Below are 24287 nucleotides of genomic sequence, written 5' to 3'. Positions count from 1 at the left end.
ACATCACAGCTCAGATCACTTTTATTGACTGATCTTGCACTGTCTCAGATCAACCTGTAGCCTATGGTCTGTACTGGACTCTTTTCCGTTCAGTAATATGCCTGCTAGCACCTAGTTTCTGTTCTTCTGTCCATTGTCAATGCTTTTAAAGCCAGAAGGTGAATTGCACTAAAGGTATGATTTCAGAGTAGCAGCCGTGTTAGTCTGTATCCGCAAAAAGAACAGGAGTACTTGTGGCACCGTAGAGACTAACAAATTTATTAGAGCATAAGCTTTCGTGCATCCGAAGAAGTGGGCTGTAGCCCACGAAAGCTTATGCTCTAATAAATTTGTTAGTCTCTAAGGTGCCACAAGTACTCCTGTTCTTTTTACTGAAGGTATGGTGATGGTTGTTAATTATTTTAGTGCCATCAGTGTTCTGGGCACAGTCCAAACATAAAGAAAAATCCAGTCTTCTCTGCCCACAGAGTTTATAATCCACATCTCACCCAGAAGCAATACACTTGCTGATTGAAGGATGGTCTTGTGGTTAAGACACTACACTGGGATGTGTGGAAAACTGGGTTCAGTTATTGTCTCTGCCAGACTTCCATTTGTGGCCTTGAGAGGGTTAATCGATCTTTCTAGCCCTCAAGTTGATGACTGTAAAATGGTGATTAAACTACTGTTCTCTCTCTTTGTCTGTCTTGTCTATTTAGACTGTAAGCTTTTCTAATCACTGACAATTTTTAAATCGAGATTAGATGTTTTTCTAAAAGATATTATCTAGAAATTATTTCTGGGAAGTTTTGTGGCCTGTACTATCCAGGAAGTCGGACTAGATGACATCAGTGGTCCCTTCTGGCCTTGGAATCTCTGAATCAATAAGCAGAGATTGTGCCTTGGTATGTGTATGAACAGCACCTAGCACAATATGATCCTGATTTTGGTTGTGGCCTCAAATGCGACTATAATAAAGAGTGATAATGATGGTCTAGTCCTGAGGTGTGGCACAAGTATGAACAAAATTCTGCCTCAATCTCACCAAGATAAAGTGGGATTTTTCTGACGAGAGGGAAGCTGTTATGTGTGAGGTGCACGATAACCTAATAACCCGTGGTGCAGATGTGTAATTCCCCTCATGTATTGCATTGTCTCTTTCCTTCCGTGGTTGGAATCCAGGCTAGAATTAGAGAGATTTTAGAAAAATGCTAATGGGAATTAACTCTCTTCTGAAAGGGCCATAGAAAAGCGGAAAGGCTCAGGTGCCAGACACACTATAAATCTCTTGTCAGAGTATGCTGTTATAATGCAGTGGTCACCTGACATAGTTAAAAAACATGGTTTATTCTTGGAATGTAAGTTGAACTCAACTGGGTTTTAATTGTTTTCCTGAGTTGAGCTACAGCACCAAAAGTCCAAAGCTTGAGCAAGATTTTTGTGTATGGTTTGGTCTCTCCTATGCTGCAGAACTGATCAATGTTTCTACATTTTTTTCAGGGATCCAGGCTATTGTAACCATGCCCCTTCCCACACACACACGCACCAGACGCAAAATTTGGTATAGTGCAGAAGTGATCTGAAGAAGAAGCCTTAATTAACTGGGCAGCTCTTTAAACAAATTCCTAATACACTAGCTCTCTAGTTTTGAGCCTTATTTTAAAGGCCAAGTCACTTCCCAGATTGAGGGAGGTTAACTACAGTACTCCAATTGTAAACCTACCAGGCCCTTTCAAGCAGGGGGCTGCTTAGGAGCCAGGATGTTGGTTGTGTCAACATGTCAGTATAGCATAGTGTAGTTCAGTGCTTTCTGAAGCCAGAGTACAATAAACATGAGACTTAGAATGGCATATTTTAAATAATGTCTCTCAGCCAGGATGATCACAAAGCTTTTCTGATCTATAGGAATACTTTCATCCACTGCTGAAACACCGCTTGCTTTTTAGTGGGATGCAGCAGTTGTTTAACAGTTCACCGTAACTCCATAGAAGTTGAGGACAAAAAGTGAAAAGAGAACTTGCAGCCAGTTAGAACTGTAGGGGGAAATAAGGGAGACAGTGTAATTGTTCAAACTAGAATCTGGCCAGGATACCAGGGCTGATGCCCCAACTCTTTTCAAAAGTGCCATAGGATCCTTGTCACAAATGTTCAGGGCCTTGGTATTCTGTTTCCTCTAAAAGATGGCACCTGCAACAGTACAACGTCTACTAGCTGCACACTGCGGGATTGGGTCAGTATGATCAGAGTGCCACACCGAATAGCTAACACCTCTTCCACAATTATCTGGGTTTTAAGAGGTCCCTCATCCAAGTATTATCCGTGTCCAACCCTATTTCATATAAGACAAGATGGGCTTATAATGGAAATCTAAGGTGTACATATTGCTACTGGGAAGTTTTACTGAGAAGACAGGGGAAAGAAAACCTTTACATGGGTTGACTTGATGCGATGCCAGCAGCCATGAAGACTTGAAATGGGGAATTTCCTTTATCGTTGGAGCTGAAATTCTTGGAGTACATGGAAGTTTAAGGTGGAATAACCACTGGGTAAGAAACTTTAAGTCTTTAGATTTTTTTTTTCCAGGTTCTGCTCCTCTCCATGAGCAGCCTGCTAGTAAGGGCAATTGATCACCACCTATTAACGAGCTATAAACCTTAATGGTCTCTCAGCAGCTCCTAGACACACATGCCAGTACTTCACAGATGAAAAATACAATGTGGTTTGAACAGTAATGCTAGAATATGACCTAAGATCCTCAGATGTATGAGAATCACCAGCCTAATGACTGAAGAATTAACATATCTTCACTTCTACTCCGAAGAGTATACTCAGAGAAGGGAACCAACTTATCTTTACTACTGTCTCCCCTCTATCCTGCACTGAGCTCTGCCTGCCCACTCTCCTCCCAAGCTTTACAGTCACTGAATAGTGAGAGGCTTTGACTGGGTACCCCTGATGGCCTCCCCAAGTCCCTGGAAACTGGCCAGTACTGGTTGCTAATCTCAGAAAAGTTTAAGTAGACAACACAGGGCACCAGGAATAGCCTCATTTTACCAGACCTGAAGATGCAAAGAAGGGTGTGGTTTCTACAGAAAACCAGGGAATCCGAACTAGGTCTCATTTGGGTCAGAGTAGAAGTCCCTCTGTGTGGATGCATACAAGGCATTTGAAGCACAAATCTCTTTAATTGGGACTCTGAACAACAGCTCAGTCAGTGAAGGCTGTATTGTCAGTCTAGTAGGTTGACATGCTATAGATTTCAGGACAAGGACTTTGTCTTCCTCTGTGTATGAACAGCACCCGGTATGTGCAGATGCTCTTTCAGTTTTAATAATTTGCCCAGGTAGTGGATAGCTGCAGCGCCCCATGTTGTGAGCTCTTTGAAGAGAGGGATAGTCATGAAACAATATAAAAGGGAAATTCATGGCCGTATGGTCTGTGTAGATTGCAGTTATCTGGATTCCGAGACATATACCGCCCAGTACTCATCTTCTTTTGAGAAACTCCTGTAGTTGCTGGCATTGTTGCTGTGAATCAAATTGTATGGCTGGAAAATTTTATTGCCTTTAAATACTTTTGGTTACGGAAGCCTAGATAGAAGGGAAATCAAATCTCCTGACTCAGTGTGGAGATGATTCCCCCTTCAAGAGACTGCTTGGCCTCCAACACAGCTTACGATAGCTCCAAGTCTGCCCTAAATTACAGCAGCTTTATATGACTACCTGGGGCCCAGAATAGCTGGAGTGCAGTGTGTTTCATCCATGCCCCATGCCAGCACAGTGCAGAAGGCTGCAATATCTGAGACAATTTCAAGCTCTGATCGTGCTGAATTGTTGCCATCTTGTGACTTCTCCCCAGCACGGCCAGGAAATGTAGAGCTTTGCAACTGCCCCAATGTAGGGGGACTCATAACTCCATCCTATAATGAAGTGCCTCGTCTTGGGAAGTTATCCAAAAGCCCCTGCTACCAGCAGCAATACTGGACATTATGGGATAAGTGCTGCAGGTGTGCCAGCATGCGCTGATGCAACTCTGGTTGTAAGGAGCTTCAGGTCTGGACGCTTCACAACAATTCTGGAACAGAATGTTGCTGGGCACATGTGCTAAACTGTTGCAAGGACAAACAAGAAAATCAACCATTTCCTACCATCAAAGTTCCTGCAGTGGTTCTTTTGGTTTGCTGGAGTCATGAGAGGAGCTACAGCTTCAGGCACGGGAACTTTGCTGTGGACTTGCAGGTCAGTGTGTTTGAGTTTGATTCAGTGTAGCCCACTTGATGATGTTCCTGTTTGTAGCTGCCTTTTTGTGCAGATTTTGCCACAGCAGAACATATGGCTGCTGCCTTTGCTTTTTTCCTGTGGTTTTGGATTGTAGGCTCTGGCCCAAGGTTTCCAGCCTCTTTGATTCCTTTTCTTTCCATTTTTCTCTGTCATTAGACAGCTTGTGCTCCACATACAGGCAGCAGGCTTCTTTTATCTTGAGCTTCAGCTTGCGATCTGTGTGTCTGTCTCTCTCTTTCTGTTTAGAAGGGGAGGAGAGGTTTGGTGGTTGGTTTTTTTTTTTTTTTTGCTCACTCTCCTCCTTATACAACGCCTTCTTTAGCAGGCTCCAGTAGGAGTTGGATAGACAGGAATGGTTCCTGACTGTACCAAAAATGTCATTAAAAATAAAAAAGGCAACTGATTGAAGAGAGTTGTCCTCCGATTTCTTGCTTTGAGACAGCGTAACTGACTCTCTGAAAGTGCCTTGTGAGCTGAAAAGGATCAGAAATGAAGTTCAGGGCTGGGGTAAGATTTGTTTAACTGCTGTGTTCTTCTGCAGTCTTTCTAATGTGTGTCCAGCCTTAGAGGAATGGAGAGAATTCTTCTGAGTTTCAGCAGGAAGTCCCTGTGTTTCTCACACACAATTTCAAATGGAAAACTCCTTCTTTGAAAGTTAAGTGTGAGTGCTTGAGATGGGGAGAAGAAAAGCAAGGCAGGTTGGGGGCTTATATTTTAAGGAGGTGGGTGTATGTGGGGGTACAGAGGGTGGGAAAAGACTGAGACAGGAATGTGCTGGGGTTCTGGGAAGGGCATATGCATCATGTTCTGGGGTTCTTTTTGTGTGATGTCACAGAAATGCCAACCCTTGCTAACTTTCAGTAATTCTTCTGATTGTTTTTTTTTTTTAGATGTAATTATGAAATTACTAATTTGGGCATAAATTGGGTAATTTTACAATCTCACACACATGTAATGTATATAAAGTGTGTGTGTCGCTCACCACTCGGGTCTTACGAACACAGCAAATAGCATGGGGAGGGAGGGGTGCACCTGGTGCATTCTTCACAACCCCCATGGCACAAGTGCATACTGTGCAGTGAGGTTCTGATAGGAGGCAAGTCAGAGTGGTTTTGAATGGGTTGGGGCACTGCTGGATTCACCACCAAAGCCACAGGCTGTGTGGCACTTGAACTGCCCCTTGTGGACGCTGCAGGACTATGTTAAAATGCTCCAGGTCAGTGGCTCTCAACCTTTCCAGACTACCCTTTCAGAAGTCTGATTTGTCTTGCATACCCCCAAGTTTCACCTCAGTTAAAATCTACTTGCTTACAAAATCTGACATAAAAATACAAAAGTATCACAGGACACTATTACTGAAAAATTGCTTACTTTCTTATTTTAACCACATAATTATAAAATAAATCAATTGGAATATAAATATTGTATTTAAATTTCAGTGCGTGGTATATAGAACAGTATAAACAAGTCTTTATATGAAATTTTAGTTTGTACTGACTTTGGTAATGCTTTTCATGTAGCCTATTGTGCAACTAGGCAAGTATCTAGATCAGGGGTTCTCAAACTAGCGGTCGTGACCCCTCCGGAAGTCGCAAGGTTATTACTTGGGGGGGTCGTGAGCTGTCAGCCTCCACTCCAAACCTTGCTTCACCTCATTTATAGTGTTAAATATAAAAAAAAAAATTGTTTTTAATTATTATAGGGGGTTGCACTCATAGACTTGCTGTTTGAAAGGGGTCACCAATACAGAAGTTTGAGAACCACTGATCTAGTTGAGTTGATGTACCCCCTGGAAGACCTCTGCGTACTCCCAGGGGTACACGTACCCCTGGTTGAGAACCACTGCTCTAGGTACCTAGATGGGATAGTTCAAGCACAGTACGCAGTCTGTGGCATGGGCAATTAATACAATTCCCCACTGACCATCTCTGCAGCTTGCCTCCTGTCAGACTCTCCCTGCACAGTCTGTGGGAGAGGAGAAGCTGGCGGAGGCAGCGGTGATGGAGGAGAGAGGGAATGTGATGAAAATTAATAGGCATCCTTTTAAAAACAAACAAAGGGAAATACTACTTCACACAATGCACAGTCAATCTGTGGAGCTCGTTGCCATGGGATGTTGGGAAGGCCAAAAATATAACTGAGTTAAAAAAAGAATTAGATATGTTAATGGAGGATAGGTTGGTCTATCATTGGCTATTAGCCAAGATGACGAGTTATGTGGATGCCACTAAACCTCCAACTGCCAGAAGGTGGGACTGGATGACAAGGAATGGATCACTCAAAATAGCTCTATTCTGTTTATTCCCTCAGAAGCATATGGTACTAGCCATGGTCAGAAGCCAGGATATTGGGCAAGATAGATGGGCAACTGGGCTGATCCAGTAGGGCTGTTCTTATGTTTAAAATTAGCATTTGTATTGGAGAAGCAGCAGCCAGCCAAACTCAGTCTATTCTCAGTAGTGCAGAATTAGAGGCGGTTCAGAGACAGTTGGTGAAAATGATCAAGGTCCTGGAAAACTCGCATTTGAAGAGAGATTGAAAAGACTAGGATTGTTACCTTAGAAAGGAGACAAATAAGAGGAGGCATGACAAAAATATATAACATAATTAATGGCTATTGGGAACTTCTTTTCTCCCTATTTCATAACACAAGAAAAAGGCGACGGTCAATTAAATTAAAAGGTGGCAAATACAAAATTGATCTAAGGAAATACTTTTTCATGCAATACATAATTAGATTGTGGCACTCATTGCCACAGGAAGTTGTTGAAGACAAGAACATAGCAAGATTGAAAAAGTGATTGGACATTTACATGGATAAGAATATTCAAAGTTGTCATTTAATGCTAACAGATGTTGAAAGTGGTATTAAAAACTTCATAGTTCTGATTTTACACCAATCCCTAACTATTAGGGATTTGGAGGAGACCTAATGTGGGGGCAGATTATCCATCATCTGTATAATGTTAGCCATCTTGCATCTTCCCCTGAGGCATCTGTTACTGGCCACTGTCTGAGGCAGGATACTGGATTGGATAGGATCCAGGTCTGATCTATAAAGGCAATTCCTGTCTTCCTATTTTTCTTTTAATTCTCCCACTATTGCTTTAGCCCCAGTGCAGGCCCACTGTTGGGAGCAACAGCATAAATAGGCCCTTGGTGTTCTAACCATCATTCTAACACGGCTCAGAACAGATTTTGTGATATGGTGATAAAACCACTTGAGTCTCATCTACACTAGAGCTTACTTTGTTGCTATCATCAATACATCTGCAGTATTGGTGGCATTTATTGTAATTTGGATACTGATTTTTCTTGTGTAGATAGGACCTCTGAGACCAAAGTGGGCACTTAAGTGAAGGTGTGCTGAATCCTGGTAGTGCCTTCCTAATCCCTCCCCATGTGTATGAACTGGACATCTGAAGACTGAGCTCTAGAGGTTTGGTTTGGGGATTCTTCTTGCAGAGGGGCAAGTCGAGTGACAACAGGCATGTCCCCACCAATAGACACACAGGGCGGGATTCCCAGAGGTACGATGTAAAAGGCTATTCATAGCAATGAGTGTGCAGTGACTAAGCTGATACTGACTAATCTAATGCTTGTCAGGATGTTGTTTGATGTTCTCCATGAGAAGAAGGGAGATGTAGAAGCGCTTTTCATATCCACTGTAAGGTGTGCTATACTGCTGGTTTTATTATGGAATGTATTGCTATCTCTGAAGGGCATAATGGTGTTAGATCATTGTGTAGGGCTGGAGAATTGGGGCAGTGTCCAGCTAGGAGGTTAGTGATGTCGATATGGGAAAGGGCATAGGGCAGTAGTTATAACGAAGTGTGATGCAACAGTGTTTAGGTTGAAAGGGCATTGATGTCTAGAGGGGAATAGAGCAATGCTTGGAGGCCAGTAATCAAAAGGTACAGCAGAGCATTATAGATCAGGATGCTTTGGTGGTGGCGAGTTGATATGGGTAGGAAGGGATGCAAATGGGTGCCATGAAGTTAGTGTGTATAATCCTCAGTAAAAGTTTCACTAGAGCAGGATCTTCCTCCCTTATTCCTTCCTCTCTGCCTGACCTGGAAGCTACTACAAAGTTCATATAAAAGTGCTGTGAAAGGGGATGTTCTGGCTTTTTCATGTTTGTCATAAGAACTCTGTGAAGTTGCCATGTGACCCACAGACCCATTGCTTGAGCTTTGTGTAGCACCATAAAATCATAGAAGTAGGTTTTTTCAATCTTTCCTCATAGGTCATGTGTTCTAGACCTTTTCATAATTTTGTTTTGCTCTCCTCTGGACTTTTGTCCACAGCTTTCCTGAAATGTGGTGCCCAGAACTGGACACAACTCTCCAGTTGAGGCCTAATCAATATGGAGTAGAGTGGAAGAATTCTTGTGTCTTGCTTACAACACTCCTGCTAATGCATCCCAGAATGACATTTTCTTTTTTTTTTTTTTTTTTGCAACAGTTACACTGTTGACTCATTTAGCTTGTGATTCACAATAACCCCTAGATCCCTTTCCACGTACTCCTTCCCAGGCAGTCATTTCCTATATCGTATGTGTGCAACTCATTGTTCCTTCCTAAGTGGAGTACTTTGCATTTGTCCTTATTGAATTTCATCCTATTTTCTTCAGACCATTTCTTCAGTTTATCCAGATCATTTTGAATTTTAAACCTATCCTCCAAAGCACATGCAACTCCTCCCACCTTGGTATTGTCCGCAAACTTTATAAGTCTACTCTCTGCCATTATCTAAATCATTTAGAAAGATATTGAACAGAACCGGACCCAGGACCGGTCCCACTCATTATGCCTTTCTAGCTTGACTGTGAACCACTGTTGACTGGTTGGAAAACCGTTCCCAGAGATGCCCCGACCTTACAGTAGAGCCATCTAGGTTTTAGTTCATGGATACTGGAATCATTGTGGATACTGGAACTAGCAGCATCTTTTTAACTGATTTACACAGCTGGTGCCACCTGATAAAGAGCAAAAATGCCAGCTCCCTAAATATAGAAATCCACTGTGTTGACTCTGTACATTTCCCTGATCTCTTTCTGGTTTGCCCACTTCATTTTTCTCTCAGATATTTTCTGTTTAGCTTGCTGACTGAAATCTGAGTATCCCCTCTATGCAATAAACAGCCTCATTCTCATCCTTAAAATTCTTTCTTAAAACTGCTTTACTTTCCATTGTTAATCTTTGCTCCAGGTTTATCTACACTTGCTCTCTGACATTTTAAAAAAGAAAATAAAGCAACATACAAAACATGGAACAAATTACATGATCCGCTTCCTTTGTAAAATCAGCATTACCTTGCTTTTTTTGTTTTCTCTCCTTTAGATTATGAACTACTTGGGGCAGGAACCTTGTTGTCAAACACAAGAAGTTTCAAATACATCTCTGGTACTATATGAGTAGTAATAAATTTCAACGTTCAAACTCCAGCAGAATTATTCAATGACATACCTTTCTCTCTACACTTCTGATACTCCCTTCTCCCTGCTTCAAGTCCCTGTGACAAACATGTAATATACATTTAAAATACACACAGCATGATTTAATTGCCAGCATTTCCTGTTCTACTTTGCATTTTAGGGGATTGAATGAATCTGAAGTTTAGATAGGTGGAATAACAGGAGTTCCACATCTTCAGTTTTAAAAGCAAAATCTGCCAGGAGAGATGTTACAACAAACTTTACTAGGACAACAGTAAGGCTCTTTTTCCCTCTATTGCATCATTAGTATTTCTAAAGTGTTCCAGCTTATGTCCTCTATTATTTAATAGTCAAAATATGAAGGGCCCTTGAAATTAAACTGTTTAAAGGCGTCTGTCAAAGGAGTGGCATTCCTCTCCCCCTCAAACATTTTTCAGAACAATAGCATAGTGTGGAAGTAAATTCTGAAGAAATGGTGAGTGAATGAGGAGGGCAACATCAGGGAGAGAAGACCATATTCTGAGTGTGAGTCACTGTTCCCCAAACTCGCAGCAATAACCTCTAGAACACCAACTTCAGGAGTTACCTTTCCTGTAATATTTACTATAAAGCAATCAAAAAGAGAAAATTATTTTATAAACAATCCTTGCGTGAGGCAGTCACTGACATACTCACGTCTCTGTGAGTTAAAGGTTACACAGTTGTACTATGCTAGTGGTGATTCTCTGCTGTTTTTGTTAAAATTCTGATTTTTCTCTTTGCTCAAAGTGGCTTACCCATGTTAGGGGTAGCATTGTTCTAAATGTCCCTTCCAGACCCTGATATTCAAATGTAGAATTGAATATTCATTTAGTTTTTTCTCTCTGCTTAAATGTCAAACAATACATGTATAGAATGAGATTTTTTATCCTAAAAATAATTATTCGTGCACAGTTAGCTTCAGGGCAGTTCAGCTGCTACTCACATGTTCAGTAGCAGGGTATTGTTATGTAAGACATTAACATGTTGTCTTGTCAGTGAGCCCTCTCTCCCATACCAGCCACTGACCATCTAATTAGTAACACTCTGGCTTTTGCTTTTTGCAATGTTGAAGCCATGTTAGTACCTTGGATTCAGGAGTTTGGTACAAAGACACAACAAGCACAATTAGGCCGCATTACCTACATTATAAATAATCATGTTGGGGTGCTCAATTACAATGCAGCTGTCACCCAAGTCAGGGTCGGATTAATTTTTTGTGGGCCTGGCGCCAAACATATTTGTGGGCCCCCCTGGGGCAAGGTGCAGGGGGGTGGGATGGTCAGTCTCCAGAGTGAAGGGCGGGCTGGGGGCAATGAGGCACAGCGCGGGGGGGGGGGGCACTCTGCGCAGCCCTGCAGGAGGGCAGTGTTTACAAACCTGCAGCTGCCAGACGCACACTGGCCTGCCCAGTCCTGAGCTGCCAGCATACCCCTTCCCCTTGAGGGTGGGCCCGCACCACACCGCCCCCATGCCCAGTGCCCCACGCTTATGCCCAGTGCCCTCTCGCCCAGAGACCACCTCCACAGATCTCTCTGCCCAGTCCCCACCCCTCCCAGAGATCTCCCCTGCTGGTCTCCCACCACAACTGCACAACACCCTGCACACCACACTGCTCACCCAGTGCCCCCTGCCCATAGACCTCCCCACTGCCCACCCCCTTCCTCACAGTCCCACCATCACAGCTGCACAGCACCCCATACTCCTGAGGGGATTCTGCACCAAAAAATTAAAAATTCTGTGCACGGTATTTTAAAATTCTGCAAATTTTATTTGTCAATAAATAAATGTGGTGGCTCCAACATGGCAGTGGGGAGCACAGGCCACTGGTTACATGGAGGTGGGAGATTACCCTGCAGCCTCGCCCCACCCCACCACGGGATAGGGACTCAGCAATGAGGCTGCACCCGACCCTGACACAGTGCAAGGGCCAGGCGCACCAGGTGTGGGTGAGCAGGCTCAGCCCGGCAACAGGATCCCGGTGCAGAGGGACTTAGTGTGGGGGGATCCAGGTGGGGGTAGGAGAGTTCTCTGTGGGGCAATCTGGGTGCGGGTGGCTCAGTATGCACAGAAGCTTATTGGGGGGGTTCCAGGTGCAGGGGCAATGGGACTCTGCAGGGATCCAGGTGAAGGTGTTTGGGGCTCAACAGGGGGGTCTAGGTGCAGGGGAGGTGGGGTTCATTTGGGTGGGGGTCCAGGTGTGGGTGGTTGGGGCTCAGTGGGGAGGGTGTCTGGGGGGAGCTCATTGGGGTGGTACGGATGCAGGGGAGGTCAGGCTTGTCAGGGTGAGGGTTCAGTGGGTCTGCTTAACAGGGGAGCCCCAGCTTCTGCCAAGGGGATGCCGCATGCTGGGCTCCAGCTTCCCTCCTACCCCCGCTTCCCCCATCCCCTTCTCTTCCCCATGCCATGCCCCTTCCCCACTACTCCATCTCCTCCTCATCCCACCCCCTTCCTTCCCCACTGCCTCTTCCCCCACCCCCCGCTTTCCCCCTCACCCCCTTCTCTTCCCCATCCCATGCCCCTTCCCCACCGCTCTATCTCCTCCCTAGGCCTAGGGGGCAGGGGAAAACCACCTCCACTTCCTGCTGTCCAGTGATTGCAGGGTGGGCCTGACCCTGCACTTATGGGGCGGCGGGAAGTGGAGTGACCTGGCCCCAGACCACTCCGCTCTGCTCCCCTGACTACGGACTTTGGGTCGGGGGGAACTGCCCCCGGGCACTCACCAGCGGAGCGGGCTGGGTCTGGGTTGCTCCACTGAGTGCAGGGCGAGCCTGACCCCTGCTGCAGTCCCTGGGACGGGTAGCTCAGGGGAGGAGGTTTGGGGGGAAGGGGTGGAGTGGGATCAGGGCTGGGGCGGAGCAGAGGTGGGAAGAGGCGGAGCAGAGGTGGGGGCTTTGGGGAAGAGGCAGGATGGGGACAGCTTTCCTGACCAGCTCAGCCGACCGGGGGATTGGGCTGGCCAGGGCCCCTTCTGGCTGTGAGCCCGGCGCGCCATTGTAAACCCGGTGCTGACCCAAGTAGTGTAGTATTTTTTCAGCAGAATTTGCAATTTGAAAATTTGCAGAATCCCCTTTCTGATCTCTGCTCCACTCTACAGTCAGGGAATGAGATGGGATGTGGGCTAGGCTGGAAGGTGGCAGGAGAACAAATCACTTAGTCAATCCTTGGTCTCAGTTCCTCATCTGTAAAAATGGGAATAGCACTCTCCCACCTTACAGAAGCATTGGGAGGATAAAATTCATAGCCATTGTGAGGTGCTCAGATACTACAATATTACTAGCCATAAAAGCCCGAGACAGAAAAGGGAGTTCCAGAAGCTGACTCCCACCCAAACAGCAAGAAAAAGAGGGATTTTTTTTTTGGGGGGTGCAATGGGGGAGACAACTGAAAGAAGCAGCCAGGGTATACTGGGACTGGAGAGCTTAAAGACCAGCATTTTCCTGCCCACCTGCAATACCCCTAACCTCCATTCGCCTTGTGACTTCCTTGGGCAGTTGTGCCCAGCAGGTTGAGAAGTTCTACTTTAATCCACACTACATTTTTAAAGATAGTTAAAAACTACAAGCAGAAGACAGCCAAGGGGTGTGAGGTAATAATATATTACAGGGGAGATTTTCAGAAGTGCCTAAGAGATTTAGGAGCACAAATCCTGTTGAGCTTTGAGTGGGACTGGTGATTTTAAAGTCTCTTCTACATTATATAAAACCATTTATTATGAGGGTTCCCAAGTGATTCACAAACTCAGAGGGGAGAGGGTTGGCCAAGGCAATGGGGTGCCACTGAAAATGCTTCATTATGATTGCTAGCTCATTTACCCTTTCCAGTAAACTCCAAAATGGGATTGTTTTGAAATTTTGGTACAAAAGAAAATGTATTAGTGCATTATACAGCCCCTGCCCTGCCCTCAGGTAGTTGTTGGCTGGATGTTCACCAGATCATCATATCCCTATATTTACCCAGTACTCATTTAAAAGAGAATCTCATCCTCTTCCCTCACAGGGAAAAATGTCAAATGGAGGGAAGCTCAAACTAACTTTTAAAAAAGATCGCTGAAAAAATGCTCTGTGAATTTGTCATGCAGAGCGTAGAAGGCACGGTTTTTCATTTGGGTTGTGGGAAGTCTACCACACTTCAACATTTAAAATTAGTTAAAAATAAAGTGCTTCTGCCCCAAAATACTATGTAAGGATTTAGTGAGCCAACCTAAATGGATGTTTTATCAGCCCTTGCCAGGCAGTACAGTGTGTTCAAGTTATATTGTATTCAAAGGAACTAAGCTCTAAGGAGGCAAATTCTGATCCTTTATAGTCAATCATTTAGTCACAGCTGGTGTAAAGCAGCCATAGCTCTGTGGGCTTCATGGAACTACACCAATTGACAGCAGCCCAGAGTCTCCCAAAGTGTAATTATGGAGAAGAAAAGGCCTGTGGAAGTAGTCTGCTTTGCTAATTGCACTGGCTCAGTCCCATCTTTCAATAGTAACTGCTTTGCTTTTCTGGCTCTGAGCCACTGTTGTACTGACTGTTCTGCAGAAGAGATTAGAAGCATAGAGTGGGTTAAAATAACGTGGGAATGGCTCCCCTATGATCATATGCAATCATCAGTTCAAGAAAGTCCATTCTACAACTGTTAGCTCTGCAACTCCACAAATGGATGGTAACAAACACCTATAATCTCTAGTAAGCACTCAGGAGGCAAGTTTGAGAAAGAAGGCACAGAGTGCTCTATTAGTTGGACAGGCACTAAAATCAGACTGAGACTGCTTGGATTTCTGGGGAAACCCTCCTCTAGTTCACACAGGGCAAACTGAGAGGCCCGAAATCGTGATTAGCATAGTCCCTCCCATAGCAGTAAGACATCTCACTAGCATGGTCACTGCCATACTTGTAACACAATATCTATCCTTACAAGAACCAGGCTTGTGGAAACAGTTGTCACTTCAGCTCAGGTATAATCTTTGGGCAGTGAAAGTGCTGAAGCAGAGCTTTCTAGATGCTTGGGATCTTTGAACTAGGGAATTGTTGCTACCTGTGGTGGTGGTGGTGCTAAAAACTAGCAATGCCTGTAAAATATGTACTGGCCGCTCCCAGAAATGCTCCCATTGTTGAACAAGTGATATCCAGTATACTTGTGATTGCACCACTTCAGAGCAAGTCTTGACAAAGTTTCTGATTGCACCATTTTGCAAGGATGCTGTTAGTGAAGCCAGTGTGGATGGGAACCACGTGATGGACACTCGGCACCAAAGTTGTAATTACAATAGAAAGGCACTTGAACTACATGTCCATACAGACTGTTTTTTTCACCTGATGTTGACACGTGGCTTTAACATACCATTTCCACGGTGTCCCGATTTTTTTTTTCTCTCTAATATATAGGACGTTACAAGGGGTAAACAGTGATTTTCAGAAGAAAGCAGGCAGCCACAGAACAGGACTTTCTAGCGTCAGGTTTAGAATCAGTCTTTGCTTTGAATTCCATTGTTTTGCTTTGTCAGTAGGTGAGATGATGCCGTAGAGGAAGGACATAGATGTTAAGGCCAGAAAGGACATCTAGGTGACCTCCTGTATAACACAGGCCATAGGATTTCCCTGTATTAATTCTAGCCTCAAGTCCCATAGCTGTGATTGAGCTAGAGCCTATCTTTCAGGAAAACGTGCCATTTTGATTTAAAGATTTCCACTGATGGAGCATCTACCACAACCCTTGGTATGATGGTCTGGTGATTGATTACTCTCACAATTAAAAATTTGCACCTTATTTCTAGTCTGAATTTATGTAGCTTCAGCTTCTAGCCGTTGGCTGTAATTGTACCTTTGTCTGATAGATTAAAGTAACCAACCTTTCAATTGTTTTCTTTATTCAGTTCCTTATTGTCACACTTGTTATCACTCAGTGGGACAATGTGCTCCCCTTTATGATCACTGCTATTTCTGACCTTTTTCTCTTCCTTCCCTAGCCTCCTTTCTCTCTCTCTCTCTGACCATTCTTTCCTGTGCATTACCTTTTCTGTAGCAACGCACAATTTCGCACCCAGCAAGTCTCACTTTCCATCCCCTTCTGCATCCCATCTGCTGAAAATGGTCAACAGCGAAATAGTTAATGGTGACCCTTTTAAAGCATAGTTAGACTTGGGAAGTAGCAAGTCAAAATTAATGGTAGGACAGAAGAGTTCACTCCCTTCAGAAAGTGTTTCAGGCTGTCTGTACACTTAGTTTATACTAAATTTATATTTAGAAGATTATCTTTGCAACCTGGAGGGCTCAAAACTTGAAATTAAAGCTTAGGTTCTGCAGAACCTGTTTGTCCTGCAGGCCATGTAAATACATCTACGGTGCTAGACCAGGCCTGTGGAGGATGGGTTTGACACCCTTGCCATAGAAATAAGGCAATCTAATCATTCCTGATTATTCTTAAAACTGTAAACTCAGTTTTTAAAAGTCTTTGAAAATCAAACATGGCTGCTTTGTTTCTGCTGAGCTCGAGCCTGGGAATCTGAGTAAGAAATGTGTAGGAGGGAAGCTGGAAGATACTTAGTCATAAATGTTAGTCTCAGTGGATAGGGCTAAAGAAAATTGTTCTGTTTCTTAGGGAGGACATATTGCTTCTTCCTTAATCACCGGATATGTTCGGTTAGAAATGGTATGTCCTGGACTGAGGGAGTGGCTGATGAAAGAGCTATTGACCACTTCTGAGAGCTGTAGTTCAACGAAGCTGGTCCTGATTTGTTTTCCAACTGCTTCTACAGGATGATTTATAAAATTGCATGTGTTTCTTTCAGTAAATTTACCAAAACAAGCTATACATGTTAAACACTTCTATACCACTATAACTTCATCCACACTAGGGAGTTGCACTGATTTAACTAGATCAGTTTTTCTACCAGTTTGGTTAAATCATTGCAAAAAACTGTGTGTAAATGGACCTACACATATGGAAATTTGCTCCATTAGCTGAGGAATTTTGTATCCAATTGATAAATGGTATAGTTCCAAAGTACCAAAGAAATGAAGGACATACCTATCTTCTTCTTATTTATAATCATGTTTATTATGGTAGTGTCCGAGGACCTACCAAGAATGGGCCCCATTGTGCTGGGCACTGCACAACTAGACCACTGCCTGTTCCCCAAAGAGGTTACAGTTGAAATAGACCAGATGGACTCAGGGAGGTAAAAGGGGGTAGAACACACAAGCAGCATGGAGAATGTGATGTTAGCAAACAGTGTGTTAATTCCACAGTTTGTTTTGGTGGGTTTAGTAAGAAGCGAATTCGGTAAATTAAAAGGAAAGTGAAGGAAGAGGGAACACTGAAAGGGCACTGAGGGGTTAGAATAGGGGAGAAGAAGGGGGGCAGATCCTGTGAAGTTAAGTTGAGGTGAAAAGACTGTAGAGGAGCAGGAGGGTTGGTGCAAACAGCTAATCAGCACAGGTCAGAGAAGATCCAATCAAAACGACAGAAATTTCTCTGAACCTCCCTGCTTTGCTGGTTCTGCAGCTGCTTTTACTGGCTGGATTCTCCCAACAATTCCCTTCCTTCCCCCACCCCCCAAAGCCAGGGGGAGGAAAGTAGGGGAGGCACTACCCTACTAGTTGTGTGTGGGGGGGTGTCTCTTGCATAGCTCTGAATGGGTGGGTGGAGGTATAATGGGGAAGGGGTGGCCTTGGCTGGGGCCTATTTTACCCCCTCCCTCTGCCCCAATGCAGCAGTCCCTGTTTTGACAGCTGCTCATAGGAGCTGGAGTCTGTGGCTGATTCCTTTGTCCTCTTCTCCCCCCTCCCCCCCCAGCTTGAAAGAAGCTGCTAAATGTGCTTTGCTGGGGTGAGTGGAGTAATTGGTTTATGTGACTCAGGCATTTTGCAATAGAGGATTGGTCAGGAGGAATGGATTCGAAGGTTGATTGCTGAATTGCCAACCCCCAGCTTTTCAAAACTCAAGAGTCAAGCTCCCAAAAATCATGAAATCAATTTAAAAATCACAAGAATTAACCAAAAAAAAAAAAAAATTTGTGAGGTTCTTTAAATTTGCCCTCTGGCTTCTGAGTCTTTCTCCACAGCCATGAAGGATAGAAACTTTGATTTTTCTTAATGAAAGCTGAAAGTCTCTCAGAATCACTTGTCTCAAAGAGCAGGAGCTTCAATATTATAAGACTCAATAAAATCACATGAGTTGGCCGCAGTGTATGTGTGATGCTGCATACTGAGGCCGCACATCATGAATTTGGGCCAAACTTATCTCTTTGTGAGGGATTGTCTTTGTTAACGTAAATAACATAACACAAACCTTAACCTAAACTTTCTGCTGAGTTTTGCTGCTGCTAGGGTTTTCCCCTGCAGGACATCAGTCCCTGTCCCAGAGATGTACTCCGGACCCTCTTATATCTTGGGATGGAGGTAATAGGACCCATCTGGCAGTGTAGCTCTGCATCTTTGTCCAGGGCTCTAGCACCTGATGGTAAGGTTGGCTCAGCAGGAAAGCCCTGCATTCCTGGCTTGTTGCATTATTATTGCAGAGAGTGACCAAGGGGTGCTGTGACTTGCTTGGGCCCCCTTAGGAATCTGCTCCAGGATAGTTCCTGGTAGTTGTGATACTAATGACTGATGCATTCTGGGCTATATCAGCAGAGTGGAAGCCAGCTGGTGTGACTTTTTTCAGACCGGCCACTAACTTCATAGTTATTTTTCCAAATACTTTGTTTAAGTATTTGGTCAGATTACAAATACCCAAATCCACTTTGCTGATTCCATGTGATTTTCTAGTCTGACCTTCTGTATAACGCTGACTGACTCCCAAAATAATTTCTGTTGAACAAGAGTATATCTTAAAAAAAAGAAATTCAATCTTTATTTTAAAAATCGTCAGTGACGGAGAACCCACCGTGATCCTTGATAAATTGTTCCAGTGGTTAATTATCCTCACTGTTAAAAATTTACCTTATTTCCTGTCTGAATTTGTCTGGCTTCAACTTCCAGCCACTGGACTGTGTTTATACCTTTGTCTGCTAGATTGAAGAGCCCATTATCAAATATTTGTTCCTCATGTAGGTACTTACAGACTGAGCAAGTCACCCCTTAACCTTCTCTTTGTTAAGATAGGTGTGTCTTGAGCTGTCCTAGGAGATTATCTCCTTTCTCCTATTCTGTAATAGTAACAGCCTAAAATGCAAATAAAAGGACGTTTAGAAGTAATGGAAATACGAATTTGGCAGAACTGAAGGTGGGGTCACATCCTTGAGGTCAGATATGAAAGAGATTGAAGGGAATACATTTAATGAAGTAGATCAAATTAAAATGTAATAAATTAATGGGCAGTGGAGATGGAAAAAACCAGTGTGGGTACCATCTACCGTATTTTCCGGCGTATAAGACGACTGGGCGTATAAGACGACCCCCAACTTTTCCAGTTAAAATATAGAGTTTGGGATATACTCGCCGTATAAGACTATCCCTCTTCCAACGCACACCAAAAAAAAAATTAAAAAAACATCAGATTTGATTTCAATATGGTAATTTTAATTCAAATGCTTATGACATGCAGGTACTTAGCAGGAAAACTGTCACTTATAAACATAAGGCTGTTTGTCATCAAACATGTAAACATAAAACAGTGCAAGTGGATTAAACTTTTCCTAATTCACTCTAAAGCTGAAAGGAAAGATAAGACAATAAACCCATGGGAGCTGCCATGCTGTTTGTTTTCTAAGCTGTCAACCAAACTGGAACTGATGATGATAGGAGGAAGATAACAAACAAGAGAGAGAGAGCAAGTGCCGGGCAAGTCCCTGGCGAGTTAGCAACACCCATCATAACTGCAAGCTACGGTATTTTTACAGGGTTTGCTGGCGTGACAGTTTCCCTTTAAAAGCCTTCAAAATCCTCCTGTTCGTCATCTGATATCATAAGTACATCAATGACATCTTGTGATACATTTGTAAGGCAGTCATCGTATGGATCGAATTCCGTATCAGATGGTGTGGTCTCAGCTTCGGCTTCCTCTTCATCTTGCCACAAGTAGTCGTCCTCCATACCATCTAATGAATTTGATATGCCACACTTCTTGAAAGACTTGATTACTGTTTCTGCATCAATATCATTCCAGGCTTTTATGACAAACTTGCACAAAACATCCAACTGTGGAGCACGCATGTTTCCTCCTTTTGTGAATGACTTTTCGCCGCTAACCATCCATTCATTCCACTGTTCTTGAATGCGATCTTTAAATGGCTTGTTTAGGCACACATCCAGTGGCTGTACCAACGATGTCAATCCTGCAGGAATAACTGCCGCATCTGTGTTTAGTCTTGCAAGCATTTGCTTGGTGCTGGGAGTTAAATGAACCCTGAACATATCCCACACCAGTAGACTACATTTTTGAATAAGTCCACCTGGTCGCCTGCTCCATACATTATCAAGCCATAGCTTTACCCCTTCTTCATCCATCCAGCCTTTTTCATTCACATGTACAAAACAACCAACAGGGAACTTGAATTTCGGCATTGTTTTTCTTTTAAAAATAATCATTGGTATCAGTTTGGCGCCATCAGCTGTGCATCCTAGTACCACTGTAAAACTGGACTTCTCATGTCCTGTTTTAATTAAAATTGTTTTTTCACCTTTTTGATGGACAGTTTTATTTCCAACCATATCAAAATTCATTGGAGTTTCATCCATATTTCCAATACTACTTAACGCATAGCCATGTTTAGTGCGCTGTTGTATTACGTATCGATGGAAACTATTTACTTTGCTATCAAGATCTGCAGGTAATTTTGGGGCAATTTTCATCTTTTGCCTCATTACCATATTATGCCTTCCCATGAATCTAGTACACCAGGATACAGTGGCCTTAAATCTGTTGCTGTGATCTGGGTTAGATTTGGCCCACTGAAGTGCAAACAAATGTATTTTATTTCGTGTCACTACATAACCGTTTTGGCGATGCTCATTCACCATGTCTGCTACATGTTTTTCTAGTTCTGGCCAATGTGGAGTGCCTCTTCTTAATGCACACTTACCCCTTGGCATACTCTTTAATGCTTTTTCATTTGCTTTCCAGTCCCGAACCATCTTTTCTGTTACTCCATATTGTCTTGCAGCAGCGCAGTTATTATGTTCCATGGCAAAGTTTACAACTTTAAGTTTGAAACTGGCTTCATATTTCTTTCTTCTTGCTGGTGGAGCCATGATGGGGTTTTGACTGTTGGACATTTGTATACTGTACTGTATGTACTGGTGCTATACTGTATGAACAGGTACAGATACTGGTGCTGTACTGTATGTGGTACCCAGTATACAACAACCAGCCAATCACGGCAAGCGATGTACCTTACCGGCGATTGACTGGTTGTTGTATACAAAGCCTGCTTGGATTGGTCAGCTCTCCCTGCCTGCCCAGCCCTCCCTGTCTCCAAGACTATCAGAGCGGTAGCGCAAACACGCCTCTTTCACCCGTCTGGCCCGCCCTTGTATCCTATTACCTCCTTCTCTGCCTCTCAGATCTCGCACATGCGCGCCTGCGCCGCTTCACTGCAGTCCTCAGGAGCGAGATCTGAGAGGCAGAGAAGGAGGTACGGTAATAGGATACAAGGGCGGGCCAGACGGGTGAAAGAGGCGTGTTTTTCTGGGCACAGCGCTGCTCTCTCTCTTTTTTCCATACCCCGGGTGTCCCGGACGCCTGCAGCTTGCTCCGCCCTTCACTTACACCTTCCCGGTGAGGCGCCCCCTCACCTCGTCATCGGGCGGGGATGCGGCCGCGGCCGTTTTTGAGCTCCCCCCACCATATGCGGCAACCGCAGATTCTCCAGTCCGGCTCGGAAGTTTCAGCACCCGCCCCATAAGACGACACCCGGCGTATAAGACGACCCCCGACTTTTGAGAAGATTTTCCTGGGTTAAAAAGTAATCTTATACGCCAGAAAATACAGTATTTGATTTTGCAAGGGCCAATATAGGATTGTTCCCTATATTACATATTTATTTACTTATCTATTTGTATTACAGTAGTACCTATGATATGCTAAGAGTTTCATAGATTCCAAGGGCCAAAGGGACCATATGATCATCTAGTTTGATCTTCTGTGTAGCACAGAGCATAGAACTTCCCCGAAATAATTCCTAGAGCAGATCTTTAGAAAAACATCCAATTTTGATTTTAAGACTCTACCACCACCTTTCATGAATTGTTCCTATGCTTAATTGCACTCACTGTTAAATATATGGAGATATACCTATCTCATAGAGCTGGAAGGGACCTCAAAAGGTCATCGAGTCCAGCCCCCTGCCTTTACTAGCAGGACCAAATACTGATTTTTGCCCTAGATCCCTAAGTGGCCCCCTCAAGGGTTGAACTCTCAACCCTGGGTTTAGCAGGCCAGTTCGCGAACCACTGAGCTATCCCTCTCCACAGCTTATAAGGTATATGTTATGCCTTATTTACAGTTTGAATTTGTCTAGTTTCTCTCTGTCACACAGTTTTTGGTGCCACAGCTGTCAGTCAGGAGTTTGAAAAAAACCACACCCCTTATCTGACACTTCTGTGCTGGCAAAAAACGCAGTGTGGATGCATCTGTTGGCACTGTGAATATCATTGGGGAGATAACATTACTATGTCAGCAGAAAAACTCCTGTTGGTATGTGCTGCATCTATACTAGGGGGCTCTGCAGATGTAGCTGTATGGGTATTTGCGGGCTGGATGAGATGACCTCTTGCAGTCCCTTCCAGCTCTTCTTTTCTATATTCTTCAATAATGGTCAAGGGGTGCTCAGATCTTTGCTCACACTACAGTTGTTGCTGGGGCTGCAAGTGAAGCAATGGGAGGTAGTTGTGGAGGTGATGCCCACTACCTTCCTGTAGTGACACTTCAGTTTAAAAATTGCAAGATATTACTCTAGAGCAGGGGTGGGCAAACTACGGCCCGTGGGCCACATCCGGCCCATGGGACCATCCTGCCCGGCCCCTGAGCTCCTGAGGCGTTGGGGCTGCGAGCTCCTGAGGCTGCGAGCTGCAGAGCCCGGCCTGACCCAGTGCTCTGTGCTGCGTGGTGGCGGCGGTGGCGTGGCCCAGCTCCAGCTGGGTGGCGTGGCTGTAGCGCCGCCAGCCACGGGTGCTCCAGGCAGCGCAGTAAGGGGGCACGGAGCAGGGAGAAGGGGCTGGATAGAGGGCAGGGGGGGTTCGGCGTGGTGGTCAGTGGGCAGGGGTGTGGATAGGGGTCGGGGAGGGGAATAGGGGTTGAATGGGGCCAGGGGTCCCGGGGGACAGTCAGGAAGGAGGGGGGGTTGGATGGGGTGGCAGGGGGCAGTCGGGACAGGGAGAAGGGGTGGTTGGATGGGGCAGGGGTCCCCCGGGGGCCGTCAGGAATGAGAGGAGTGGTTGGATGAGGCAGCGGGGGTCAGGGGACAGGGAGCGGGGGTGTATGGATGGGGTCCCTTCCAAGCTTGATATTCTAGGATTCTAAGAAGAGGTAAGTGCAGTTGAGGAGAGAGAAGTAGTATGTAAGTGAGTTTGAAGGCGTGGAGTTGTCTTACTAGCTTAATGATGTGAAAAGAGGCAAAAGAAATCCCTTTTCTCATATTAATTATTGTTTATAGATCTTTGTTATAATTTCAGTTGTGCTGTTGACAGAAATCAGGAAAAGGTGCCTAGACTAGAGCTGCCAACTTGTTAGCACTTTGTGCATTTACTGCTCCATGAAAGGCTGTTTACCTCAAGGCAGGTCCTTTACCACAGGGTAGGGAAATAGGAAAGCAATTCAGACTCAGTCTTACTGAAAGACCCTTGGGGAAATCTGGATTCAGTTTAATTCTTTTTTTTTTTTTAAAGTCTAAAATTATTCTAGGAAGATAAATTATTCGTTTTGACAAGAATACTTAATCTCAGCACTGTTTACTAGTTCCTGGAAGTGGTGTATCAACCAGTATAAATATTTTCAAGAGTGAACAAAGTATTAATCATTGTTCTTGTGATGTTTGATCCTGCTTTATTACTGATTGGAATTTTAGCAAAAACTTTTTCTCCCAAAGCTGCCTTGTCTTCTGGAAAACTGGCCATTGCTAGTGTGAAGTGAATTGGGGTTGCTTTATTAATGGGGTTTGCTTTATTTTCTCTTGTTTGTATGCTGGTCCTGTGTCTGTGGGCAAAGTGGTCTGTGTGTCGTGAAAGTCTCGGCCTTTTGATTTCACTGGTTTTGGTTGCAGGCGGCAGGGAGTGACGGTATCCGGTTGACAATGGAGAGTGCTCTGACAGCCCGTGACCGTGTGGGGGTTCAGGATTTCGTCCTGCTAGAGAACTTTACTAGCGAAGCAGCCTTCATTGAAAACCTACGTAAACGATTCAAGGAGAATCTGATCTATGTGAGTAGCAGAGAGCAGCCAGAGTGCTGATCTTTGACTAGAATTTGGATATTTGCTCTGAAAACTGGACATAGTGATTTTGTTCTGCAGGTGTGGGATCTGGATGTGGTGGTGTCCACCAGCTCCCCTTTTATAGCCCATGATCCTGTTTCTCAGACCTGTTCTGTGTACTGACATGTTGGCATATATAGGGCCTGATTTTCAGGTTGCTGAGCATCTGCAGCTC

At 44.3% G+C, this 24287-nt stretch overlaps 1 protein-coding gene across 2 annotated transcripts in view; it reads left to right on the top strand.

Moving 5' to 3' along the window:
- MYO1C (myosin IC) overlaps window positions 1-24287 on the top strand; it is a 110162-nt gene that overhangs the window by 23448 nt on the left and 62427 nt on the right. The window contains exons 1-2 of one of the 2 annotated variants that reach the window (XM_034752925.1): window positions 4601-4766; window positions 23906-24061. In XM_034752925.1, coding sequence (XP_034608816.1) covers window positions 4749-4766; window positions 23906-24061 — 174 coding nt within the window. In that variant the 5' untranslated portion in view covers window positions 4601-4748. Of the gene's footprint in view, window positions 1-4600; window positions 4767-23905; window positions 24062-24287 lie in introns of those variants that run through there. The other variant, XM_034752926.1, reaches the window with a different exon arrangement.

The sequence above is a fragment of the Trachemys scripta genome, chromosome 18 (assembly GCF_013100865.1).
Source record: "Trachemys scripta elegans isolate TJP31775 chromosome 18, CAS_Tse_1.0, whole genome shotgun sequence".
Taxonomy (NCBI): Eukaryota; Metazoa; Chordata; order Testudines; family Emydidae; genus Trachemys; species Trachemys scripta.
This window is presented reverse-complemented; position numbering and strand designations above follow the sequence as displayed.